The sequence below is a fragment of the Cyprinodon variegatus genome, unplaced genomic scaffold (assembly GCF_000732505.1).
Source record: "Cyprinodon variegatus isolate N-32 unplaced genomic scaffold, C_variegatus-1.0 Scaffold254, whole genome shotgun sequence".
Taxonomy (NCBI): Eukaryota; Metazoa; Chordata; class Actinopteri; order Cyprinodontiformes; family Cyprinodontidae; genus Cyprinodon; species Cyprinodon variegatus.
In genome coordinates this window covers 190109-212998 of record NW_015150707.1, presented here as the reverse complement: position 1 = coordinate 212998, position 22890 = coordinate 190109, and the positions used below count along the sequence as shown (strand labels likewise).

At 35.3% G+C, this 22890-nt stretch overlaps 1 protein-coding gene across 1 annotated transcript in view; it reads right to left on the bottom strand.

Annotated features, from left to right (window-relative positions):
- Positions 1 to 2537: 2537 nt before the first annotated feature.
- ush1c (Usher syndrome 1C) overlaps positions 2538 to 22890 on the bottom strand; it is a 30837-nt gene continuing 10484 nt past the window's right edge. Inside the window, exons 7-27 of the mRNA XM_015382275.1 lie at positions 22819 to 22876; positions 22546 to 22734; positions 21666 to 21725; positions 21465 to 21521; positions 18009 to 18151; positions 17099 to 17164; positions 16889 to 17022; positions 14866 to 14915; positions 14530 to 14694; positions 13675 to 13791; positions 12932 to 13582; positions 11276 to 11329; positions 11049 to 11177; positions 8544 to 8606; positions 7522 to 7563; positions 6323 to 6376; positions 6143 to 6242; positions 5561 to 5670; positions 5351 to 5406; positions 5081 to 5211; positions 2538 to 2946 (exon numbers count right to left, since the gene is read on the bottom strand). Coding sequence (XP_015237761.1) covers positions 5118 to 5211; positions 5351 to 5406; positions 5561 to 5670; positions 6143 to 6242; positions 6323 to 6376; positions 7522 to 7563; positions 8544 to 8606; positions 11049 to 11177; positions 11276 to 11329; positions 12932 to 13582; positions 13675 to 13791; positions 14530 to 14694; positions 14866 to 14915; positions 16889 to 17022; positions 17099 to 17164; positions 18009 to 18151; positions 21465 to 21521; positions 21666 to 21725; positions 22546 to 22734; positions 22819 to 22876 — 2392 coding nt within the window. The 3' untranslated portion in view covers positions 2538 to 2946; positions 5081 to 5117. The remainder of the gene's footprint in view (positions 2947 to 5080; positions 5212 to 5350; positions 5407 to 5560; positions 5671 to 6142; positions 6243 to 6322; positions 6377 to 7521; positions 7564 to 8543; positions 8607 to 11048; positions 11178 to 11275; positions 11330 to 12931; positions 13583 to 13674; positions 13792 to 14529; positions 14695 to 14865; positions 14916 to 16888; positions 17023 to 17098; positions 17165 to 18008; positions 18152 to 21464; positions 21522 to 21665; positions 21726 to 22545; positions 22735 to 22818; positions 22877 to 22890) is intronic.

The following is a 22890-nucleotide window of genomic DNA, read 5'->3' as shown; positions in this document are numbered from 1 at the left end:
ACAAAGCTACAAAGAAGATGCCTGCAAAAAGCGGTTATATAAGACTGAAGAGAGTCTGTTCAAAAACAAAAAAATGCATCAAACATGTACTGTTACTTATTGCATCCACTCTCCCCCTTTTTCTTTATTTGCCTCCGATGCATCAACCATAGTATATTTTGCTTAACCTTGTATCTTTATTGATATCAAGTTAGATCAAAATTTAAAATATTTGAGTTATGACCTGTCAACATTCAAAAAGGACCAATATTGCCCCCTATAGACACATACATGTAAATATGGTTTACGTGGTTGAAATAAATCAATATGAGAATGGAAATAAGGAATTTACGCCACAAGATAGACGACAACATGTCAATTAAAAATGCTTTATTACTGCCTTTCTGTTATGCAAGTATTAGATTATCAACATTTAAGATCAGTTTATTTTGGTCTCGCTAAATTATCTCAAAAGCCCCTTAGCAACAGAAGCATTGTTGCTCCAAATGTCTGTACTTTATTATTCTATGTCTTCCATACAGGAAAACCATTACAGACCAAACAAATAAATCAATAAAAAAGTATCTTGATGGTCTCAAAGTTTTTGGAGGACAAAATTTTGAAACACAAAATTTGACACAAAATATATTTTTTTTAAAGAAACGGGATCATGCTGATGGTATGCATGATTTTACTGAGATGGTCTGGTGCAGGAGTCAGGGCATGGTTAACTTGATGGACAAATGAATCTACACTAAGAACAGTGCCTGTCCATCTATTTGTGAACCGGCTGATTATGATGTAGGCCAGGTCCGTAGGACAACATTAACTCCAATTCTCAATAACACGAACCAAAGAAAATGCTTGAATTACCCTAGTCAATACCTGTACCTAAATCAAATAAAGATGCTGCGTTATTAACTTGATTAGGCATGTGAGGCACAAAAGCCCCATCATGGCTGAGCTAAACCAGCTGCAAAAGATTTAGCAAAAAATAATTCCCAACAATGTACAGGACATGCTTTAAAACATTATTGTCTTATATTGTTTAGACAATAGCCTTTGTTATTGCCAACAGGGGCATGTGCAGATATTGGGTTCAGGTAACAATTACTTTTTCACACAAGATCAGTTTGGTTTGGTCAACTAAGGCTTTGCAAGGGCAGAGATGAGTGTAATACCCCAAAATCTGTACATAAGTAAAGTAGCACTACTTTATTTCATAGTTTCACTCAAATAAAAGGTAGCCTTTAAGTAAGAGAGAAAAAGTATTTGGTAAGAAAGCTACCCAAGCTATCTCCTGACTACTAACTGATGTATAACAACTGATAAAAAAAACAAAATCAGTTATAAAATATTGAAAACATCTGTAGTTTCCATTAGTTAGTTTGTAGAATATGTTAAATTAGAGTATACTCTTTACTGTATTATCACTCAACCTCCAAATGACATGGCAGACTGAGCAAATGGAAAATAACATTGAGCCAATGAGCCTACTGCAAGAAAAAGAAAAAAAAAAAAAAAAAAAAAAAAAAAAAAGAGTATATTCGTATATTATTTCGTTAAAAAGTTTTTCATCAGGTGAATTACTCACAAAGGATGTAGTACAGACATTTTACACAAAAAAGACCAGTAATATTTTATCACGTGTTTGCTCAAGCAAAAATAAAATCCTGTAAATCTACTCCTAAAAGTGTTTTTTCTTTTTTTTTTTTTCTTTCAAAAGTTACTTAAGTAAAAGTAAATGAGTAAATGTAAGTAGTTACTACCCACCTCTCCACACGGATGATATTTATCAAATACTAGGATTTGTTTGATACAAAATAATAAACAAAGAAAGGAAATCTATAATGGGCAATAAATGTTTTTTTCAGCACTTTATGTTTTAGACAGTGATTTATAGAGTATTAAAAGTGCATGAACCATTTATGTTAATAAACAGTTGCATCTCAGAAATGTAAAAAGTAGATTTGTAAAAAGTAGATTTGTTACCAGCAACTCAAATCCCTAACTTTGTTCAATCTACATGCTGCAATGTATCAGGAAGTGGCTCATATATTGTTGTTGGTATTGTGAAAAAAAAGACTGATTCAGAAAACTGAGACTGTAGAGATCTACAGTCTTATGCTGCTGAGAAAAAGCTTTAAAGTTTGACTTTACAATGCTTATGCTACATAATTTCTTGTTTGGTGTACATATGAGATTAGGTGGAGATGTCGGAGCTTAACCAGATGACCAGATACATTTTTTCTAAATGTTGGTACATTAAAACCTGGACTTAAAAGATTGTGTAATTTAATTTTCACTAATAGTAAAACAGATACTAATTTAGAGCCCAGGGTTCTTCCAAAGGTTCTTGTAGATTTAGATATAAAAGTGGGTAATATAGAGAAAGTCCATAATTTGCAGACAAATACAGATACAAATAGATGCATTTTAAGTTAGAAAAGTTACATTAACTGCCCTTCATTAAGTACGTATATGATTAACCTTTAAACTGTGTTTTAAATCAGAAAACAAAATTAGTATTCAAACAGAAACCAATTCTTCATCTGACAAGTCCTTTATTAGGCCAAGGAGAAGGAAATTCTGAATCCGGTATTGATTACAGTTTAATTAATCGAACTCATCCTTCATTCGTATACTGACAGATGTTAGCAGAACATCAGCATGCTCATCATTTTGTAAATGAGGTCAATTATTTCCAGTCTTTGCAGAAGGAAAGAGCTAAGCAGGAAAAAAAACGATTACTGATTGGACAATCCATTGACAAAACAAGACAGAGAAAATTACTATTGGAAGTACAACGTCAGTCTAAAAGACAACTGGATCAGCCTTGAAGGGCGACAAAGCAGCAAAAGCACAAATAGGCTCTCAATCTTCCCATTCAGATGTGGATGGAGGAGAAGCTTCCTTTTATTACATCGGGTTTTCATGGCAGGTGGATGACGACATCAGAAGAACGTCCTGCGGCAGAAATGAATAAAACTAATAAAAACATTGAAACAATAAAAAAAAATGAAGTTCTCTTGTTATCTAAATGATACCAAAGGTAAGCAGAATATACATTTTTCTGTTATATTTCCCATCCAAGCCACTCCACAACAACACAACAAACAGCTACACACAAAAGTGAGTGAGTTATAGAAGACAGTTAGACTCATGGTAGTCACTCGTTTCAAAGTAGCTTAATGTGAAAACACATCCAGAGATGCACCAATTGTTCAGTTGGAAATCTGAAGTGCAGTTTTCAGCTTAACTGCTATGACCCTCAAAATAATCATTTCATCCCCAGAAACCCTGAATCACTCACATCTAAGTGGCTCTGTAGAGCCCATTCCACATGTGGAAGATTTAACTGTATAAAGAGTCAATTATACCTGTAATCTCTGTAAAGACTTCAAAAATCAAGTCACAAGAAGCCCAAAAGAGTAAAATAGGATGGTAAATTTAAAACTTCACATTAGCTCATTTTTACAGTTAACTTTAGAGTTCACTGAAAACTGAAAGCACTCATTGAGATACCAGCTGTTACTTAGGCAGCAAACAGACGGTAATATAGTAAGGCCTTGATAACTTTACAGTGGATTGACAAAGTTTTCCTGAATACATTTATACAAGTTCCTGCTGCAATATATTCGAAAGATTTACAACCTGACAAAAAAAAATTCTTAACAGGTGAATTTTTTTTATTTCAGTTTATAAAGGATAAGGAATATCTCATCTGACAGATAAATCATGAAAATTAAGCTTCTATAGCTAAAGTCTCTTCAAAATATATGTATTTTTCTAAATCTAAACATATTTAAGTTTTTAATGGTGCTTAATAGAATTCCTGGAAAGAGTGTGAATGAGAAAAACAGGAGTTCTTAGTTCAAAACTAGAATATGCTCAGGAAACTGCAATTGGTGCATCTCTCATAACACTGCATGCAGGTGTTGTCTGACATCTATATGTCAACATCCTGGGTGCCTTAGTCATTTAGGGTTTTCAGTTATTTATTTGAGCCACATTGGAATTATTACACAGGATAGGACACCAATTAATTTCCACAAAAACAGGTATTTGAAAATGTATTGATGTCTAGCATGGTAGTGGTCCCGTCATGCTGAGGGATTGTTACACTAGCTGTGGCACTGGTACATTGCACCAAATATATGACATATTAGGCCTAAAAACATCAGCTTCAAATATTGAAAAGAATTTGGATCCAAAACGTCCATCAAGTCGGATTTGGAAAAGAATAAAAAAAATCCTAACATTAAGTATCTGAAAATGTCCCAAATCTGACACTGTTTTTTATAATATATAATTCCTAAGAGCTGAGGAAATAATCCAACCATTTCAAAATTAAATTTAGTTGTTTGTTTTTTCAATCCCAGCAGAAGTTTATTGATGGTTTGAGGTCATAGAAAATTATTCAAGTGACAGCTGTAGTTTATTCCAACATGTATGATAGTGATCTGGTGTAAACTTAAAAAAAGCTCAATATATTCAAACCTGCTTGTTTTTACAAATAAATTAACTTCTACATAATGTCCAAATTTCTGTCTCGTAAAACAGATGTTCAAATAAATCACTAAAAGTGGCAAATAAATATGATGAATAGATGCAATCTTCAACCAAAGCAGTAAGTCCTCATAAAAGAAATCTGACCTAAAGGAGGGTATACATTTCAGAACATGTAACAGTCCCATGAAACAACATCAATCAGAACAACTGCTGAAGGCGGGCACGAGCCTGGGGTTGACCTGAGAACACGGCGCTAATGCCGTGTGTTTATTTATGGCTGACTGAGGCTGCATTGAGCTCATACATGCATGCATGGATTGGTCATTTATCATTTTAATGTCTTTAGAAGGCAGGGGTGTCACTTAAATACTCTTTTTGATTTTTTTTTTTCTTTTTTACACGGAACAAACCGAGCTGAAAAAAGAAGACCTGACAGGGTGCAGGGTGTTATTTATTTAAATTGTCAGAGAGACTGTCACATGTCCTCAATAGCAAAAACAAATGAGCCCCAAACAAAACCAACCGCAACATCAAACCTCCCCTCTAACGTGCAGCGAAGAAGATGAGGGCTGAAGGCTAAGTTGATTACCAGAACAAGGTGAGGTAGGAGGAGAGATGAGGTGAGGCTAGTGCTGAAGCTGATAACCATGTCTGTAAAGTGTTGCACTGCCTTCAAACACCTTTCTCTTCACAGTGGGACTGACTGATGCTGAATTAGGGCTGCATACACATGCACACACAGAAACACGAGCCACCGTCTGTCAACTACCGAACCCCCTCTCAATATTTCACAACATCCAAAGTGCTTCAACATAAAACGTGGCAAAAAATTTTGAATGTATGAGAGAAGAAAGCTTACACTTCATCTTCATAATCCTTTGGCGGGGACACAGCAATCACAACATCGATCCAGTCCTGGGGGGATGAAATGATTTTAAATCTCTGCGTGACTAAATCAATAGAAAGTTTGAACTCCAGCTGAATGCACAAAACACGATCAATTAAAATGTACACCCTGTAATGTGCATATCATTAAAATCCAGAGCTAGTTTTCTCCTTCCACTCATACCCCTCCACTATTCCAAGCCCGAGCCAGAGAGTTTTGTCCCTCATCCAAAGTAGCATCGATCAGGATCTTCCCATTCACAGCCATAAGTTCATCTCCTGGAACAATCCCTCCTGTAAACAAACATATCAAGAAACAGCAGAGATGCAAAACTAATTAGCACTGAGGCTATAATATTACACATTACCATAGATTTATCAGAAATGCTTGTTTTGGTCACTATAGGAACCAATTGTTACAAAGAATAAATAAGATCTAAAACTTTGTGATTTTTTCCAGCGTAAATTCGAAACGCCAACATGAATTCAGCAGTATAATATACTAAGATGATATACTACCAAGTTGTGAAGTTTGTAATTTACAGTTGGGTAATATGAAGCACAAGAATAAATAGCAATTAAAATGTTTCTGAATTAAGTTTTAAAAAGGAACATATAGACAGTATAAGTATGATTTAGTAAGTATGGTTTCAGTAAATAAGTGCAAATATTTGCTTAAAACAGTGATTTTTAACCACTCCAAAAAATATTTTTATGCACAACATAAGAAGAAAATGTAAAACATGAAAAAAAGAATTAAACTGACCGTGCTTATCAGCTGCACCGCCGTCATAAACAGATGATATCACCAATTTTCCAAGAGGAGAGTCTGCTCCTCCCTCCAGAGCCAAGTCAAGTTGCCCGACCTGAAAAAAAATATGAAGAAATGATCAATCATGTTTCAGAAAATATGTTAGGCAGATTTCTTTTAGCTATTAAAAATTACCTTTTTGATTCTCAACAGTCTCACATCTCTGTCATTTATCTGGTCTGAGGAGAACTATAAATGGATACAAAAGGAGGAAAAGTCATTTACAAAATATAGAAAGAAGAGAACAGATACTATAGATACTGGTCACTTTTAAATGAGCACTGCCGCTCTGAATTAACTACATATATAGTATATCTCTTTATTACAGTTCAGATTGTGTGGGGTTCTGTTGACAGATCATTAACAGTCAATAGTCTATCTGAATTACTTACCTATGATTTTATTAAAGTGGAGAAAAGGCAATCCCAGAGTTCATTTTAACCAAACAACTCAGATCTAATAAAATCATAGTCATTCATTAAAAAAAAAGCAGGTAAACAATTGAATACCAGCTTTATCATATAGTTAATTTGTTCTGAATAATGTGATGCAAACCTAAAAAGAATTATAAAGTAGCACTATCATGAAAAGCTACTGTACGCTGTTTTGCTATTTGCTTTGTTCTTTGTTCTGTCCTAAATACACCATTGGTGGAAAAAATGTGTCAGTCTAGAAATGATACTAGTTATCTAAACAAGATTGGATATATGCTGGTCATAATTTCACAAAACAACCCTATTTAGTTCCTTTAAAGCGACTTGAAATGATCTGAAGTGAGTTGATGTTGCCTCTTTTTCTGCAAAGTCTAACCTAGTGCATGATGAGCCATTTTATTTGAACAGGTTACTGTAAAAAAAAAAAAAAAATCATATAATACTGATTAAGAATTATAATTTTTTTTTTTACTTTTTCTCAAATAAGGCAGTAAAAATGATTTCAATTTTATTGGTTTATAAGGTCAGACTGTGCAGAACTAATAATATTCATCAAGGAATATCAGTCATTTCTAGTCAGATTTGAATCATTATATATTATATCTGCCTTTGAAAATAGATGCTGCATTATGAGATAGTTAGACAGTAACATATAAATACTAAAATTGTGACCAACTTATGTAGCTTTTATTAAGTTAGGGGAAAATTAGCATTAAGTCTGTATTCAGTGGCCGCTTAGTCTTTACGGTTTAAGTCTACCACTGGGAATACTGACAGAAAGCACACATGGCTTAAATATGCCACTATATATTACTTGATGGATGAGAAAACATTCTTATGTATGATTTCTGACAAACAAATAAGAATAATCTTTTTTTCTGAAGCCCAAGTATACAATACCATGGAGTAAGGATCGAAGTCATCCACATATTTCTGAAATCCCTGGGGAAAAAAAACATGTAATCATTAATTAAACGTTCCCAATATTTAAAAAAGTAGCAAATGAAGGGAACTTAGAGTGAGTTTGAGTCGTTGTTGTTATAAGAGGTCAGATTTCCTTTGACAACCAGTTTAGAGTTAAATATACAACATAGCCTTTAACACTAATTCTCACAAGTTAAAATGCATTGGGCACATTTAAGCAACAAGAATGATTTCCAACATAATCACAGACTAAACAACAGAGTTATCCTCCTTAAGTCCACAGCAATTAAATAATACAATAGGAAGAAGGAAACAGAACCAAGGCCTCTGGGTGAGTAAATCACATTTATTCAGCCCAGTTTCCTATACAGAATAAAGAAACATTAGTCAAGCTATTGTCCACTTCCTGAACAATTGCTCTATAATATAAAAATAAACCCATATATGACATGTTTTTACTTCTCTTTTCAAACCTGACCAGTACTTCTTGACATCAATAACTATTACCTTATGCAGCATGGAAAAAATATATAAATCTAAATCTCATGGACCAAAAGCCATTCTGTCCCATCATAATGCAAAGAGCCCTGACAGGTGATGACTAGGAGCCGAGATCAAATTGATGCTTTCAATTTGCATTTTTAGCGGTGAGGTCAGGCTGTAAAACCCCTCTTTACTCAATAAAACGAAATTAATCTCCACACTGACATCACAACAGAATAACATGTTTTCCCATATTAGACTGTATGTTCATCACATCTACTGTCTGCTTCCAATCAATAAAAGCACGGCCATGCATGAACCACCCCATCAAAAAGGCAGGAGTGCAAATGATGCAGAGAGAGGACAGGAAGAAAAAAATATGGGAAAGCCATCACTGAGGATTACGTCAGGCAGCAGTGAACCTGACACCAGAGCATGGAGGCTATAATGTAAAACAAGAAAAAGTAGCACAGCACTCCAGGGCAAAACCAAAGGCAACCAGGTGAGTGCATTACTTGTTTGTTGTTTGATTTGAAGGATGAGTTGAAAGGCACCATCCGTTTCAGCATTTCTGGAGGCTGAAATACAGGATGGGTTCAGAGTCTTTAGTGAGACTGCAGAAATAAGACCAGAAAACTCATTATCCTGCTTGATGCTTTAAATAGTTTCCAAGCTCTCTGAACTTTAGGTCTCCAATAAAAATGTCTCGCTCTTAAGGTCTGATCTTTGATTACAGCACGTCAAATATAAGCACAGGAACAAGCACTTTCTTTTCCCAATCAAGAGCAAGAAAATTGTCCAAAACATTTTTATCAACACATGTGTAACTAAACTGCTGCAGCCCTGAGATGATGTTTGTATACAGTAATCTTTATTGTTTTGCGATAAATCAATATGTACATTTATCCCTTAGATTCAGCCTGATGTAACTTTATATGATAGGTTAAATAGTCACATTTAGGATCCTAAAATCTAAAAAAAATGACCTTACAGGTTGATGTTTCTTGATAATATACCTCCTTAGATAACCTCAACAAGACAGTTGAGCTACTGTAGTTATAAATATTTTTTACCGAAAATACAATGAATTTTTATTTTCATTGAGATGTAAAGTTATTGGCATCACTGGTAAAGAAATACTAAATTCATAAGGACATACTCCATTAAAGACGTCATGATGAATGCTCCCTAATTTTATCTTTTCTTTGCACTTAAATTCAAATTTTTAGTGTTTTCAGTAGAAGGTAGAACAGGGGAACCTTGTATGCAAAAATATAAAGTTACCCCAGTTCAGATGCAAAAACGGCTGCTGTGGGTGTGAAACCTGGTGAAAGCTGTAAGTACGAGCTATTTATTGGTACTTCTGTTTCTGGCTTGAATAAACAGTATGTTATACTTTTATCAGTATAACACATTTTTAACATATTCTTTTAGTAATTGGATGTATAAAACAAAGGGAAATAAAAAGTTATTGATGGAGAACTAGTGTGAAAACAAACAGCTAAACCTACTTCTTTAACTAATTCAAAAGAAGAGAATCCCAGTGTGAATATATAATGTCCTTTTCAGATTGAATGTTCAACCTCTGCAGCAAACTAAGCATATAACAACGAGGTAACCAGCATCTTTGGTGGACAAACAGGCCAGCAGCATTGTGGTTTCTCCCAATGTTTAATGCTGAGTGAGTTAGGCAATTTCATAGATTAATCCTTTTGTTAATGCAAGGCTACTATCATTTGAATCATTGCTGGCAAAGGGCTTGGTCTTTCTCTAACCATACAATCTCAGTTAAGCAGCATTAAAAAAAACAAATATTTACATTTAATATTTTTGGAAAAAGTATATATATTTTTTTTAGTTAAAAAATAAATTATGGAATTCAGATTGTGCTAATGATTGTTATGCAGAGTTGGAGGAATAACTGTCTCCTGCACAGATCTGATAATGTGCTCCATCTATTTTTTTTCCTCTGGTGGTACTGCACCCTTGTCCAACAGGACAAGAAGCCGTCTCCTTCTGGATCATGAAGCTAAACACACTTTATCTTTTCTTGGTCGTGTTCTCTTCTCCCCTCAAACTTAGTCACTCAAATTTAGATTAGAACTTTTTAGATCAACTCAATGTGTAAGGATTCAGTGGATTCACTTCCAAATTAATAGGAGACAAAAAATCTGAATTTTTATACATTTCTTTAGTTTAAGATTTTGCTACAGCCAAGAAATATATTCTAAATCTTTATCAGCAGAGCCAATAAATGTGTAGATCACTGTATATTCCACAAAACTATGAATTCTATAGTAATATAAAAAGTTTACTGCTGTGGTGAACTATCAACATTAGGTCACAGTTTATCGATAAACTACAATTTTATTGCTTTTAAAACACAGAAATTCCAAATATTTGACAATAATTGCTGATAAATTTCTACTTAGAAAGATGTTTGCTATAAAGGATTTGAATGATCAACAATTATAAGCTCTATGATCTTTGATCAGATCCATTAAAGATGGAGGCCTCCCACAATCTTTACAGTGAGCCTCTCTGTGCAATGGAGAAACAGAATTTTATAATTCTGAAGCTACAAGGGTGGAAAATGCTACAGACACATTTGCACAACCGTGACAGCAGCTACAATCAACAGACATCTGTTTATGTGCCATCATATCTCTCACAGCAGAGGTAGAAGCCTGTGGTGATGCTAATGGCTCTGGTGTTAAATGGAATCTTTAAGGTAAGGGAATAAAAAGTAAGGAATGGTTCTCTTTAGCAGGCTGTCCAAAATACTGAACACAATTTGATTTAATTAAGGATTCTTAGAAAAACGCAAGCATTGGTGGCCTGTTTTTATTAAAATAGCCGCTTGTCTGGAAATCTGGAGTGTGGAAGACCATCCCTGCATCCATCTTCTTGATGATCACGGAATAAGCTGGAAAACCTCCAAAACTCAAAAAGGAGGCGGAAACTGACAGCAGCTGCAGCTGATCGCACACTGTACCAGATGACCCTAATAATTTTCATACCAGGCCATCGGAGCGGACAGCAGGTCGGTGCGGATCAGGCCGGTTAGTCTGTGACTGTGGCAGCATTACAGGTTTGGACATGACTGGAGCCATCTGACGTCTTTGGTTAGGGGGACTGGGAGCCAGCTGCTATTGGACCACATATCCAAACAACACATTTACAAAGCTCAGCTCATTTCCAAACACAGCAAACGTTGGCATGATTTTTCAAAAGAAGGGAGGCTTACCAGCTGACTGCTTGAAGTGGAAATGTGACTAACATGGGAGGTGTTTCTCATCACCTAGAATACAGTGAACCTTTATATGTCCAAAACATTCATTCAGATTTGAACACATTAAAGCTGAGACTAATTCCAATAGTAAAGCAGATATCAAAAGGGTACACACTTTTATTGAAATAGCTTTTTCCCATCTCTAAAGTGACAGGTTCTTCACTATTTAGGGGAAACTGCACAGGTTGGTTAGGGGTAAAACCATAAAAAAAAATTTATTAATTAAAAGTGAAAACCTTGACACAATAGTTTGGACACCCTTAAAATAATACTTTAAAACCTGTTTAGGTTGAATCTGATTTGGTCTTTTAAATCTTTGCAACACTTAAAATCGTTTATACCGAATCTGAACAGTAAAAATAAGTTAAAACTATCCTGCTAATAATTTTCCGGACCTTTACATGTATGCATCATTTAGGTTAAAGCAGTACATTAAAGAGAGATTGCCAGCGATCAAATGATTGTACGAAGGTATCAGTCAGGAGAAGGGCACAAAAGAAAAATCTATTGTATTTCATATAAGCATTTTTTAGAGGGAAGTAAATGAGCCAGTACATGGAGAAATGTGGAACAATAGTGGTAATTAAACACAATTTCCAATAAATATATATAAGACAAAAAAGACACTGATCACAGATGCTGCCAAGGGGTCAACAGCAGCACTGAAAATGTTTAAGGAATTTTCAACAAGTACTGGTTGTCAGAAGGATTTCCTATGTTCTTAATGTATCTGGACACGAAGAAAGAAAACCCTTCACTAAGAAAAATATGATATGGTGCAAGGAATGCCAATTTGAACATTATGAAAATAAATAGAAAATATTGTTAACACAATAACCTTGTGTTACCAAAAGAAAACCATACATAGCTGACCTATGGTAGTGGCAGCATGATGATGGGGAGTATATTTTGCTTGGGGTTTGATTATTTTTCTTAAGATGGATAAAGTTATGAACAATCCCATAAACCTGCATTAGGAGAAATTTTCCAAGGCCAGGTAACCAAATTTTACGAAAATTAAAATGGGACATTTTGATAGACTCCTACCAAAGACTGAAAGCTATAAATGAATTCAAAAAGTGGACTTTTACCAAAGTATTAGTTAAAGGGTGTGACATTTATACGCCAAGCTTTTTACGCCTTCATTTTGTCCCCCCTAACAGATCTGTTTGATTTTCAAGCTCAGAAAAATTAAAAACCTTTTTATAGGTCTATGTATGTACCATTTGATAGCCACTCTCTCTAATGGCAAACATAACAAATGCTGAAATGCACTACAAATATTTGCACACAGGCCTTTTTTTTAAAGGCCTCTTTTCAGATTTTCACTGCAAACTGCACACCATGCAGCATCCCGCTCACTACTCACTACTTTATAGAAAATAGTGAGCATCATGCTCTCTAGTTTTGATAAAAATGCACAACCACCACTGCAGTTCACCCTGATACACCAAAATACAACATTCACACAGACATATGCTATGAAGAGGTCGACATCATTTTACTAAAATCCACAAATGGAAACCACAAAAAACACCCATTATTTATAAAAAATGAAAAAAGTAAACCCCACTCGCCCTACTTTCCTCATGAGAAACAAAGCAATCAAACCTTTGGACTTGAAGGGTGGGAAATTTCACTAGTGTTGGATGAATAAATCCCCCCTCTGGGGAGGTAGCCACCTGTTTCCCACTCGCTCCTGTGTTCAGGAGGACTGGGAGGATGCTGGAGGTGGTGCTGATGCTGACGGTAACCACGTTCTTCAGAGTGCTGTGGGGGAGGGGGCGGAGGGGGAGGAGGAGGTGGTGGCGGGGGAGGTGGAGGTGGGGGATGTGGGTGTGGTGTTGGTTGAGGGGATGATGGGGGCCTTGATGTCTGTGATGGTGGAGGGTAGTTAGAGGAAGGCGGGCGACGTGGTTGTGCCTGAAGCCTGCGCCCCCTGTTGGTCAAAGTGGATGGAGACAGAGGAGGCTTCCTGGCACCCGGGGAAGAAGGAGCTCGGGGCTGGGGAGATACTTGGGGTATAGGAGGGGAGTAGTTGGGAATCGTAGGGTTTAGTTTGGGTGAAGGTGGGGGGCGAGGCAAGGGGGGTGGTGGTTGGTGTTTGGTGGGCTGAGTCGGGACTAGTTTTTTAAGAGGTCCCCTCAGGCTCTGATCCACGTCATCCAGATTTATGTCGTCCAAATCAGTGGTTGCCAGGTTTAAACCACCGGGGAAATGCTTCACCCTCGGCTCAGAGGCAGGAGAGTGTGGCTGGGAAAGCTTTAAGCCGCAAACACATAAAAAACATGTATGTAGGCAACAAAATACAACTGATCAGAACATTGGGGAAGGTCTCACTGAAGACTTGGTACCTCTGGGGATTCATTCTCCACACAAGAGATCTGCTCCAACCGAGTCTGACACAGGCGCTCCACCCAGTGCTGCACTTTCTCAGACTCCTCCAGGTCTTCCCTTTCTGTCTCTGAAACCTGGGGTTGAGTTACAACCAGTCCCCATCATAAACAACAGAAAACTCTTCACACAAATAGGCGTGTATGATATGAGCATCACATGCTGCAAAGTAAAACTGCAAGCCCTAAGAGAAATTTAAATAAACTACATATTTGGTTTGACTTTAAAACACTTGAAAATTACTGTTTGGAACAGAGAAGTAGTTCAATTGTTTGCTTGTATTTGTTTCAAATGGCTGAATTGCACCAAACAATGTCCTTCAATGTACGTAAAAGAACAGCCTTTAAGATCTCATTGTAGCTTTGGGATCCAACACACTGTAAGGAGTAGTAGGTAAGTAGGGAAGAATAATATTAAGGTCTTTACATTCGAGCTCTGCTCTTTGCTCCACTTGACAAACCAGAAAAGCTTCCACAGCTTAGAACTAATCAAACTAACACTCATCTTATGACTAACGTATCACTTATAACTAAGACACTAAGATACTTTAACTTTTCTACCTAAAGCAGATGCTGATCTCTGTTTGAATTAAGCACTTCACTATTATTTCAGATCAGAACAATAGCTTCAGATCGACAGTTGGCTGTAATCCCAGCCACTTTAATTCAATTCAGTTTACAAAAGGCATTATTGATCCCAAAGGGAAATAAACAAAATGTATCAAATAACATCATATATATTATTAATCGGTCATTTATATAGAACTGAAACTCGAATCAAATGTACGGCACCGGGCAGAATACATCTCCTCGTACCTCCTGTACCAGCCGATTGATCTTTAGTTGCTTCTCTCGTTCATGCATCTCTTCTTTCTCTTTAGCAAGTTTCAGCTCAAACTCCATCTCCTTCTTGTTCTTCCTCTGCTCCTGCAGTGTGTCTGTATTGGACATTTTCTTTTTCTTCTTCTTCTTTTCTCCTTTCTGAGGGATCACCAGTTGGGAAGAGCAAAATGCAAAGAACACGCAAACTAGGATACCAATAATAGTCACTAACAAAATAAAAATTAAGAAAGCAATCCTAAAGTTTCCAGCATTCAATCTATAGGTAAACTTCTTAGATCCACTTCACACAACACAAAGAGCTGACAGTACCTTGCGCAGTGAAGGCAGCTTCCCCTCATATCGATAAAACCAGCCAAATGCTAAAGTTGGAGATGAACACAAGTAACTTGAAAAAAAAAAAAAAATCAAACCACAACTTAACTTCACAACCAAGCAAACTACATCAATTCAATCATGGCTAATTTTGTGCTAACCTTCACACAACACAGCACTCAGAGAGACCAAATCTAGTTGGGAAGCAGCTAGACATTTTTAATAAAAGACACAAACAGGGTTTTAAATAATGCTAATGCAGCATTAAAGATAAGAGATGGAATAATTAGTTTGCAGAAAAGCATGGAAATAAGTTTATGGATTGAATTCAGCAGATACTACTCTTTTCAACCAGTGAAGGTAAAACACATGAACACCAAAATGTTCTGTTTATAACATTCCTCACACTCACACCTCTTTGGGGCGACACACATTTTACCATTCAACATACCTAAAGTAATTGGTTCCAGAATTATTTAGTCATATTTACTTGATGTAACACAATATGTATTTTATGTATGATGCAAAGGAACCTTGAGTTCATTTGAAAGACCATCCTTGTAAGGCGGCCTGAAGAATTTTAGTTTACTTAGCAATGCACTGCAAAAACGTAATAAATAAATCATTTGAGTAGGTAAATAAAATGATTTGTGAATGGAATGAGTATTTTTACTCTTAAAATTGGATAATTAGATAATATGCACTTGAAATAAGACAATGCAAGTTTGTTTTTCTATTGGCAAATTGTCTCACTTACCTCCTCAATTCAAGAACAAATGCACTTATTTTAAGAAAAAATGACTTGTATAGATTTCAGTTTTTTGCAGTGTGCTTATTAAAACTGGTCCTTGCTAAGATTACTTCCTTTAATTGCATTTGACCAATGTTCCCAGAGAACTAGCAAGCATAGCAGACAATTCTACATCTAAAAGTGACAGTGGAGGTAGTTGTTGCCCAAGTCCACACAGATGAAATCATAAGTTGAGACAAAGGTCCATGATCAGACAGCTCTGTCTTTGTAGAGTTTTTTTTGATCATGTGACTTGTATGCATGTCTGTTAACAAAAATACAAGACTTCATAAAACCAATTCATTTGTCTTTGGGATATTTAAATGTTATGAGTTAGTTGAACATAACTTAATTCCATGCAGGTAAAAATATAGATCAACAGAATTTGATTCTGTTAGGTTGAACCAACCAAACATATTCACATTTGATGAATGTATTCATTTCCTTTTAAGTATAAAAAAAAAAAACTTTTTGCTCTAACTTACTGTTAACCAAGGTTTAATATCTGTATCAAATATACTTCGTGAAAGAATATAAATTATCTTTATAAAATAAAGTATACTCATGCTCAAGTAAATACATTATACTTTTAAAGTATAATAATAAAATAGTATAATATAATATAATTAATAATAAACGTATTTACTTGAGCTATAACGATATTGTAAAATAAGCTAAGATTAATCATTTTATTTCTATTTTAGATTTATCCAGAAACTAATAGAAAATAATTTTTATTTGTGGTTTGTATAAATATGAATCAGCTAAAATTGGTGTTGGCAGGTCAAAGTGTCTCAAAATCTTTAATCGGAAATCAGACATCATAGCTCAGATCTGTGCATCTCTGATTATCTGTTCTTTTACTTTCAGCAGCATCTTCAACCTAAAACAATATTCAACTCTGCTCCCTACATTGATGTTGTCAAAGGAAATCTAGGACATCTCTTTTGCATCAACTAGCATAGCTATCCTACAAGAAAGCTGAAACTGCCAACTCACTTCGCTGTCCTGCTCATCATCCTCATATTCGTCTGCGAAGGAGCTGGCTCCATAAACTAGGAAGAGATGCCGTAGAACACAGCACAGCAACCAGCAGAGACCAACACAAACATGCAAATACAGAGCATTTAGAGTGAAACAGAAACAAGTCATTTCAGTTTCACAAGAATTGGAGAGTTTGAAAGTACACAAAAATCTCTTTCATTTCAGGAAAAGAATTTGTGGTCATACGTGAACTCTTGGTCTTTGCATTTGGGCTGGTTTTCATCTCAGGGCTTTTTGGGGAGCGGGGACTCTTTGATCTGTCTCTGGATCCCCAGTCCTCCTCCCATTCTCTATCATGTTTCCTTTCTGCAGCTTCAATACTAAAAAAACAATTATTTATTAACTTCCAAGACTGAAAACAGAACAAAAGACCAACAAAAAGGGATAATTATATACTTTTCCATCTCATTCCTATAGCGCTCCTCTTCCTCATCTACTTTATGGGAGATCTCCAGCTTTCTCCTAAGAAAAGAATCAGAAGCTTGAACATTATTCTTCATTTAGAAATCATGAGAATAAATACAAGACATATGATGCTGATTTTACTGCAGCTTTAAGGAGAGAAATAGCCAATTGGTGCTTTTGACAGAAAACCACTAAATCAACTAACTTAGTAACTTAAAAAACCTGAGGTTCTATATTTTTGATGCAAAGAAACCATTGTTAAAAGCATGCTGCAGAAGCAATTACTCATTTTACTAGGGCTGAAACAATTCATCAGATTAATTGATGATTTATATAATTTAGTAATAGATTAATCGTTAACTGGAATATAGAGACTGTAAAACATGCCTTTAGCTGACAGAGCAACCAAATTAGAGCAGTGATTATACCAAGATAGGAAAAAAAATATAAAAACAATTACATTTTGCATTTAAGATAAAAAAATATATATATATTGTGTCTGTCAATATGCTCTATCCAGAACTTCACACGTGGAATTTCACCTGGTTTAATTTCGTAAAATAATTGTAGTTAAGGAACCTTTGGCTATCTGTTTACTAATTCATTAATAAAAAAAATTATCAACAAATTACTCGATTTGCAAAATAATTGTTTTACACTTGTAAGACAGAGAAAAGTGGGGGGAAAGCCTATTTTGAAGCAGAATGCAGATGTAGGTACTACAGAATTTAAATGTCCTAAGTCCTACAGTGAACGTTTAAAAGTTTTAAGAGAAGATCAGAAAAGTTGGACACACAGGTTAAAGGACTACATTTATATGGGTAAACTGTGTGTCCTGGCTTTGACACCACAGAGCATATCTCATTATCAATGTGAGGCTAATTAAAGTTTGTGCACTCACTGTCTCTCCTTCTCCTGCTGTTCTTTAATGATTTTGTTGGTCTCCAATGCAACCTTCTTCTGATGCATCAGCTCCTGCCTATCCAACTCCCGGCGGGTCTTGGCTGCAAGGCGCTCCTCGTCTGTCATAAACAGCTCCCTTCCCTAAGAGAAGGAAAACCAGCCTTAGACAAAAATCTAAGAATAGAGTTTATATACAGCCTTTGTATTCAAACCAGGCTTCAGTCAGCTAGACGAGTCTGTAATTCAAAAATGAGAGTGCTGCATGAATTTAATCTTTTCATCATTTACAGTTTAAAATTTGTAGGAACTTCAACGATCCTGCAAGGTCCTAAGGAGCTTCTGTCGTTCTATGTTTAAACTTTTGAGTTATTATGATACCTCTATATACTTTTGGGCTTTATGATTAATCATTTTGAAAAACCATCCTGATTATGTCGTATTTGTTTGTTTTGGAACTTTTTAAACTAAAAGAGAGCTCAACAATTAATTCTTCAATGCTTTGTTTTAAGTCTTTTGTCCCTAAGGTCAGTGAATAAATATGTCTGGTGGTCTTGCATTATCAGACATGATCAAATCATCTCATCTTTACCAAACTTTAAAAGTATTTATAACTAGAATCAAGAACAAAAAACACACAAAAATGTATAAGCCATCCTGATTGTACATATGTCACCTCAAATCTCTGTGTTACTTCCTTGTATTTTTTTTTTATTTCTTATTTTATTTATTTTTATTTTATTTTTATTCCTAATGTACCTTTTCCTCCTTTTTTGCACTTTCTTTAAGTACTATGCCAATATGTGACCAGTGAATTTCTCCGCTGTGAGATCAATAAAGCTCATCTAATCTAATCTAATCTAAATTCATAAACTCCATTATTTATTAGAAAAATATGAAGCCAAAATGAAAACTGCAAAACTCCATTTAGCAGCTGAAACTTAAAGAGGTCTTTTCCCCTAAAAAATTCTCAGTTTTATTTTATTTTTTTACCTTTTTAAAACAACACGTGTAGTATGTCCCACATATGAATAATTCTTCACTGTCGAATGATGGACTTAAATCTTTATGACAATTCACTGATAAAGGTTTAAATCAGTGGCGGCTGGCCAATAGAGGGCACTAGGGCGCCGCCTCACCCACCCAATGACCTTGATGAAGGCATAAAAATACAAATAAAAATGAAATTATAAAATTAGAATATTTAGAAATATATTAACATATTTTTTAGATGTGCAAGATAAATATTTAAACTTTAATGATGAGTAAAACTATTTGTTCGTTGTCGGATTGGTGACATATTTCTGTGCCTGGGCGTAAAAATGTTTGCTCATAGACTCTCACTAAAAGTTGTGCATGTGCAGTAGCTCCTCTTCAATGCAAAAGATAGAACCATCGTGGGGCGTAGCTCTCCTGCCCCCAGAGCTGAATGTCAATTTACTTGCACACCACCTCTCGCCACAGCACTGACGTCACAGTCGTCTGTTATAAAGTGCGGCTGATTGTTTATATAATTATTTATCAAAAAAGCTTGGCTAATTGCCAATGGTTTAAACACATTGCATTTGGGACTAGGGCTGGACAATTAATTGCATTTGCAAATTATTGCAATTCAGCATTATGCAACTGACAAACCACGTAGATACTCAATTTTGGTCACATTACATTTACTGAGAGTAAGACACTAAATTTCTCCCTCCAGTCTTGTAGGTAGTGGTAATACACAAAGTGGGTTTGCTGCTATACAGATGGAAAGAAAGCTAGCAGCAAGCATGCAGATACATGCATGATAATACAAGTTGGAACTTTTTCATGCAAAGGTTGCAATAAAGTCCTGCAACAATAAACTGTGGACAAGCAAGCTTTCAAGGTGAAGAAAAAACTGAAACCCTGGAGTGAAATATCTACCTGTTTTTGCTTAGTGTAAAGTAAAATCACAATATAATCGCTATCACAAAACTGGATGAAAATAATCGCAATTTTGATTTTTGGCTAAAATCCTTGAGCCCTCTTTGGAGCACTGGTGATGTAGCTCTGTCTCAATTTGTGTTTAAACACACCTGTCCTCTATAAAACAGAAAACTAAGATTTTCCTTATTTCATAGAAAGGGTCAAACAATTTCTATGAAATATTGAATCATATGGAATGAACCAGGGTATGCATCTTTGCACATATTCTTTTTTTTTTTTTTTTTTAGGCCTCATCTTTGCTATATAAATAACTGAAAAAAATGCTACATATTGTAGTTCAATTGAGTTCATATTTGAATCCTTCTAGCACCTTCTAGCATAAGACTGGAACCTTTTTATTGTATCATCTTTGGAAAGTATCTAAATGGGATGAACATTTCTTAGTAACCATTTATTCTTCCTACTTCATATAATTATTGCTGCAGGATACTGTATTTAGACATAAAGTACAAATTTTCAGGCACAAAGTGTGACACATAAGCAGATGCATCTGATTTCAGAACATAGCCCCCACTTTCGATAAGCACTGATGGAGGATGCCACATCAAAAACCAAGACAAATTCACAAATGAATGCATCAGACAGGCACCAAGGAAGAGAATAATAAGACATGACTGCTCGTCTCACTTCCACAGTCCTCATCACCGACTCCCAGAGCAAACAATCTGTCAAGTGCCTTTAGCGAGGATAAATGTTGCTCCTGCAGACATTTTTCTGAGCTGTATGTTAGGAGAATGTGATACATTCAAAACAAGGATGTCAGTTATTCAGAGGGATGCGTAAAGAAGAAGGAAAAATGTTTGTGGTCTCTGAACCATAATAGATGAGCGTTAAAGTGAAATATAGGGGGATTTCAACAATGCAGGATTTAATCCCATTTCTAGGATTTACACTCAAAAAATAAAGAAAAATACAACAGCACTAGCTGTTAAACAGCATTGGGTTTTACTGTTATCACAGTTTTGAATTGAATTAAACCAATAACACAGATTTATTTTCTAATTAATGAAATGTATATCAAATTGAAGATAACCCCAGAGGCTTTGTGAATCCCTTTAAAGCTACAATCTGTAATTTTCAGAGACATCTAATGGTCAGACTTTAGATTGCAACAACCCCCCACCATTCCTGCATAATGGTGATCTGTATAATCTATCAATAGTTTCTCATCTCTACACCAACACAGCGCAAAAGATATCTGCCTCCACAAATGTGAACTGACTCCTCTGTAAATATAAGTAGCGCTTTCTAAGGCAAGGCAAACTTGCTTTCAGTTCATAGAAGATAATAAATAACATACATATAAACAATAACATTTATGTCAGTAAATCTGTGTAATTATTACACACTGTACCTTTAAATTATTACTTAAAATCGGAAAACTATTTGTTACTCTTCCATCTGACTGAATTCTTTTATTGTAAGAGTTTAACAGTAAGGCAAGCTCCACAAGAAATAAATATAGGCCAACACAAATTATACTTACAGCTCCTGTCAGAACTGTGATTGTCAGACTTCTGCTGCTCTTCAGGGCTTTCACAGCCTTAAAAATAGGATTAAAAAGAAACATAAATTTCAGCATTCAAATCATCATCTGTCAATGCCTAGAGGTAAATTCATTGTGTACTTGTCAGTATCCCAACTTTCCTTTGAATACTAAATAAAAGACAGATGTGAACAAATTCACCTCTTTGTGGTCCACAGTGGTGAAATCCACTCCATTCACTTCCACAATCTGGTCTCCTACCTACAGCAGAAGTCACATCAATTTACACGAGAATAAACACTTTGTAACATTTTAGATATTGACTAGTTGTTTAATAATGTGTATTAAGAAGATATTAAGTTTTAGCCAATGCAAGAAATATTTAACTTACTTCATCAAATGACCCTATTTTTCAATTATTTGAGCTCATAGTTAATGACTGTAATAAACGACAAAGGTTTATTAAAATGTCTAACCCCAATAAGAAAATAAAATAAATTTTAAACCAAACAGGATTTTGTGCAAATGTATATTAGACCTTTTTAATTAGTAAACCTGTTTTTTTCCCTTTTTTTTTCTGTTTGTCACTATCATGTTTTTATATACCTCTTTAAAGGCTTAGTTTGCAGTTACATGCAGAATAACACAAAGTGTTCTACAAATAAGGTTGGTATGATTACAAAAATCTAAAGAAATAAAAAAACTAGATTTTTTTTTTATGGTCACATGCATCCTTTGAAACACAGCGATAAAGACCATCCTCTTAGTATGAAAATCATACTTTGTGACATTGGCAGTAAACTTACAAAAAGAGATTTAAAGTAATGATTTTATGGGTCATCCACTAAAGGGGATACATCTTTGACCATATGATATCCCTATTAAAATAAATGACAATATTTATTCATAATTCATACTCATTAATTGGAGTATCAACAAAGTTCTAATTGGAATTAATTTAACATCTTTAGAAATCCAATCATTTGGTAATTTGCACAATAAGAGACAATTAGTGATTGCCTTATTGATCCTCCTCAATCCAGGACATCAAAGTATCTTGTGTTGCCAATTGCCAAATTACCTCAAGTCCAACTTCTGCAGCGAGGGAGCCTGGCTTCACGTTGCTGATGTAGATACCAGGTTTCTGGGTTGGACCGCTTGAGATGCTTATGCCCATACCCTTGGTACCCACGAGACTGAGAAAAACCTTCTTCTCCTTGATCTCCTTTCCACCAATAGACATCAAGCCGGCCAAGCTGCTTCTCTTCTCCTGAACCGAAACAGACAAAATAACTGAATAAAAAACAAAATTCTATGAGCGGGTTAAAGACATAAAAAATAACGAGTCTGTTACCCCGGACTCGGACACAAACTGGTCCACAAACTGCCACTTGAGGGGTTCATCAGAAGAGCTGGAGCGAACAAA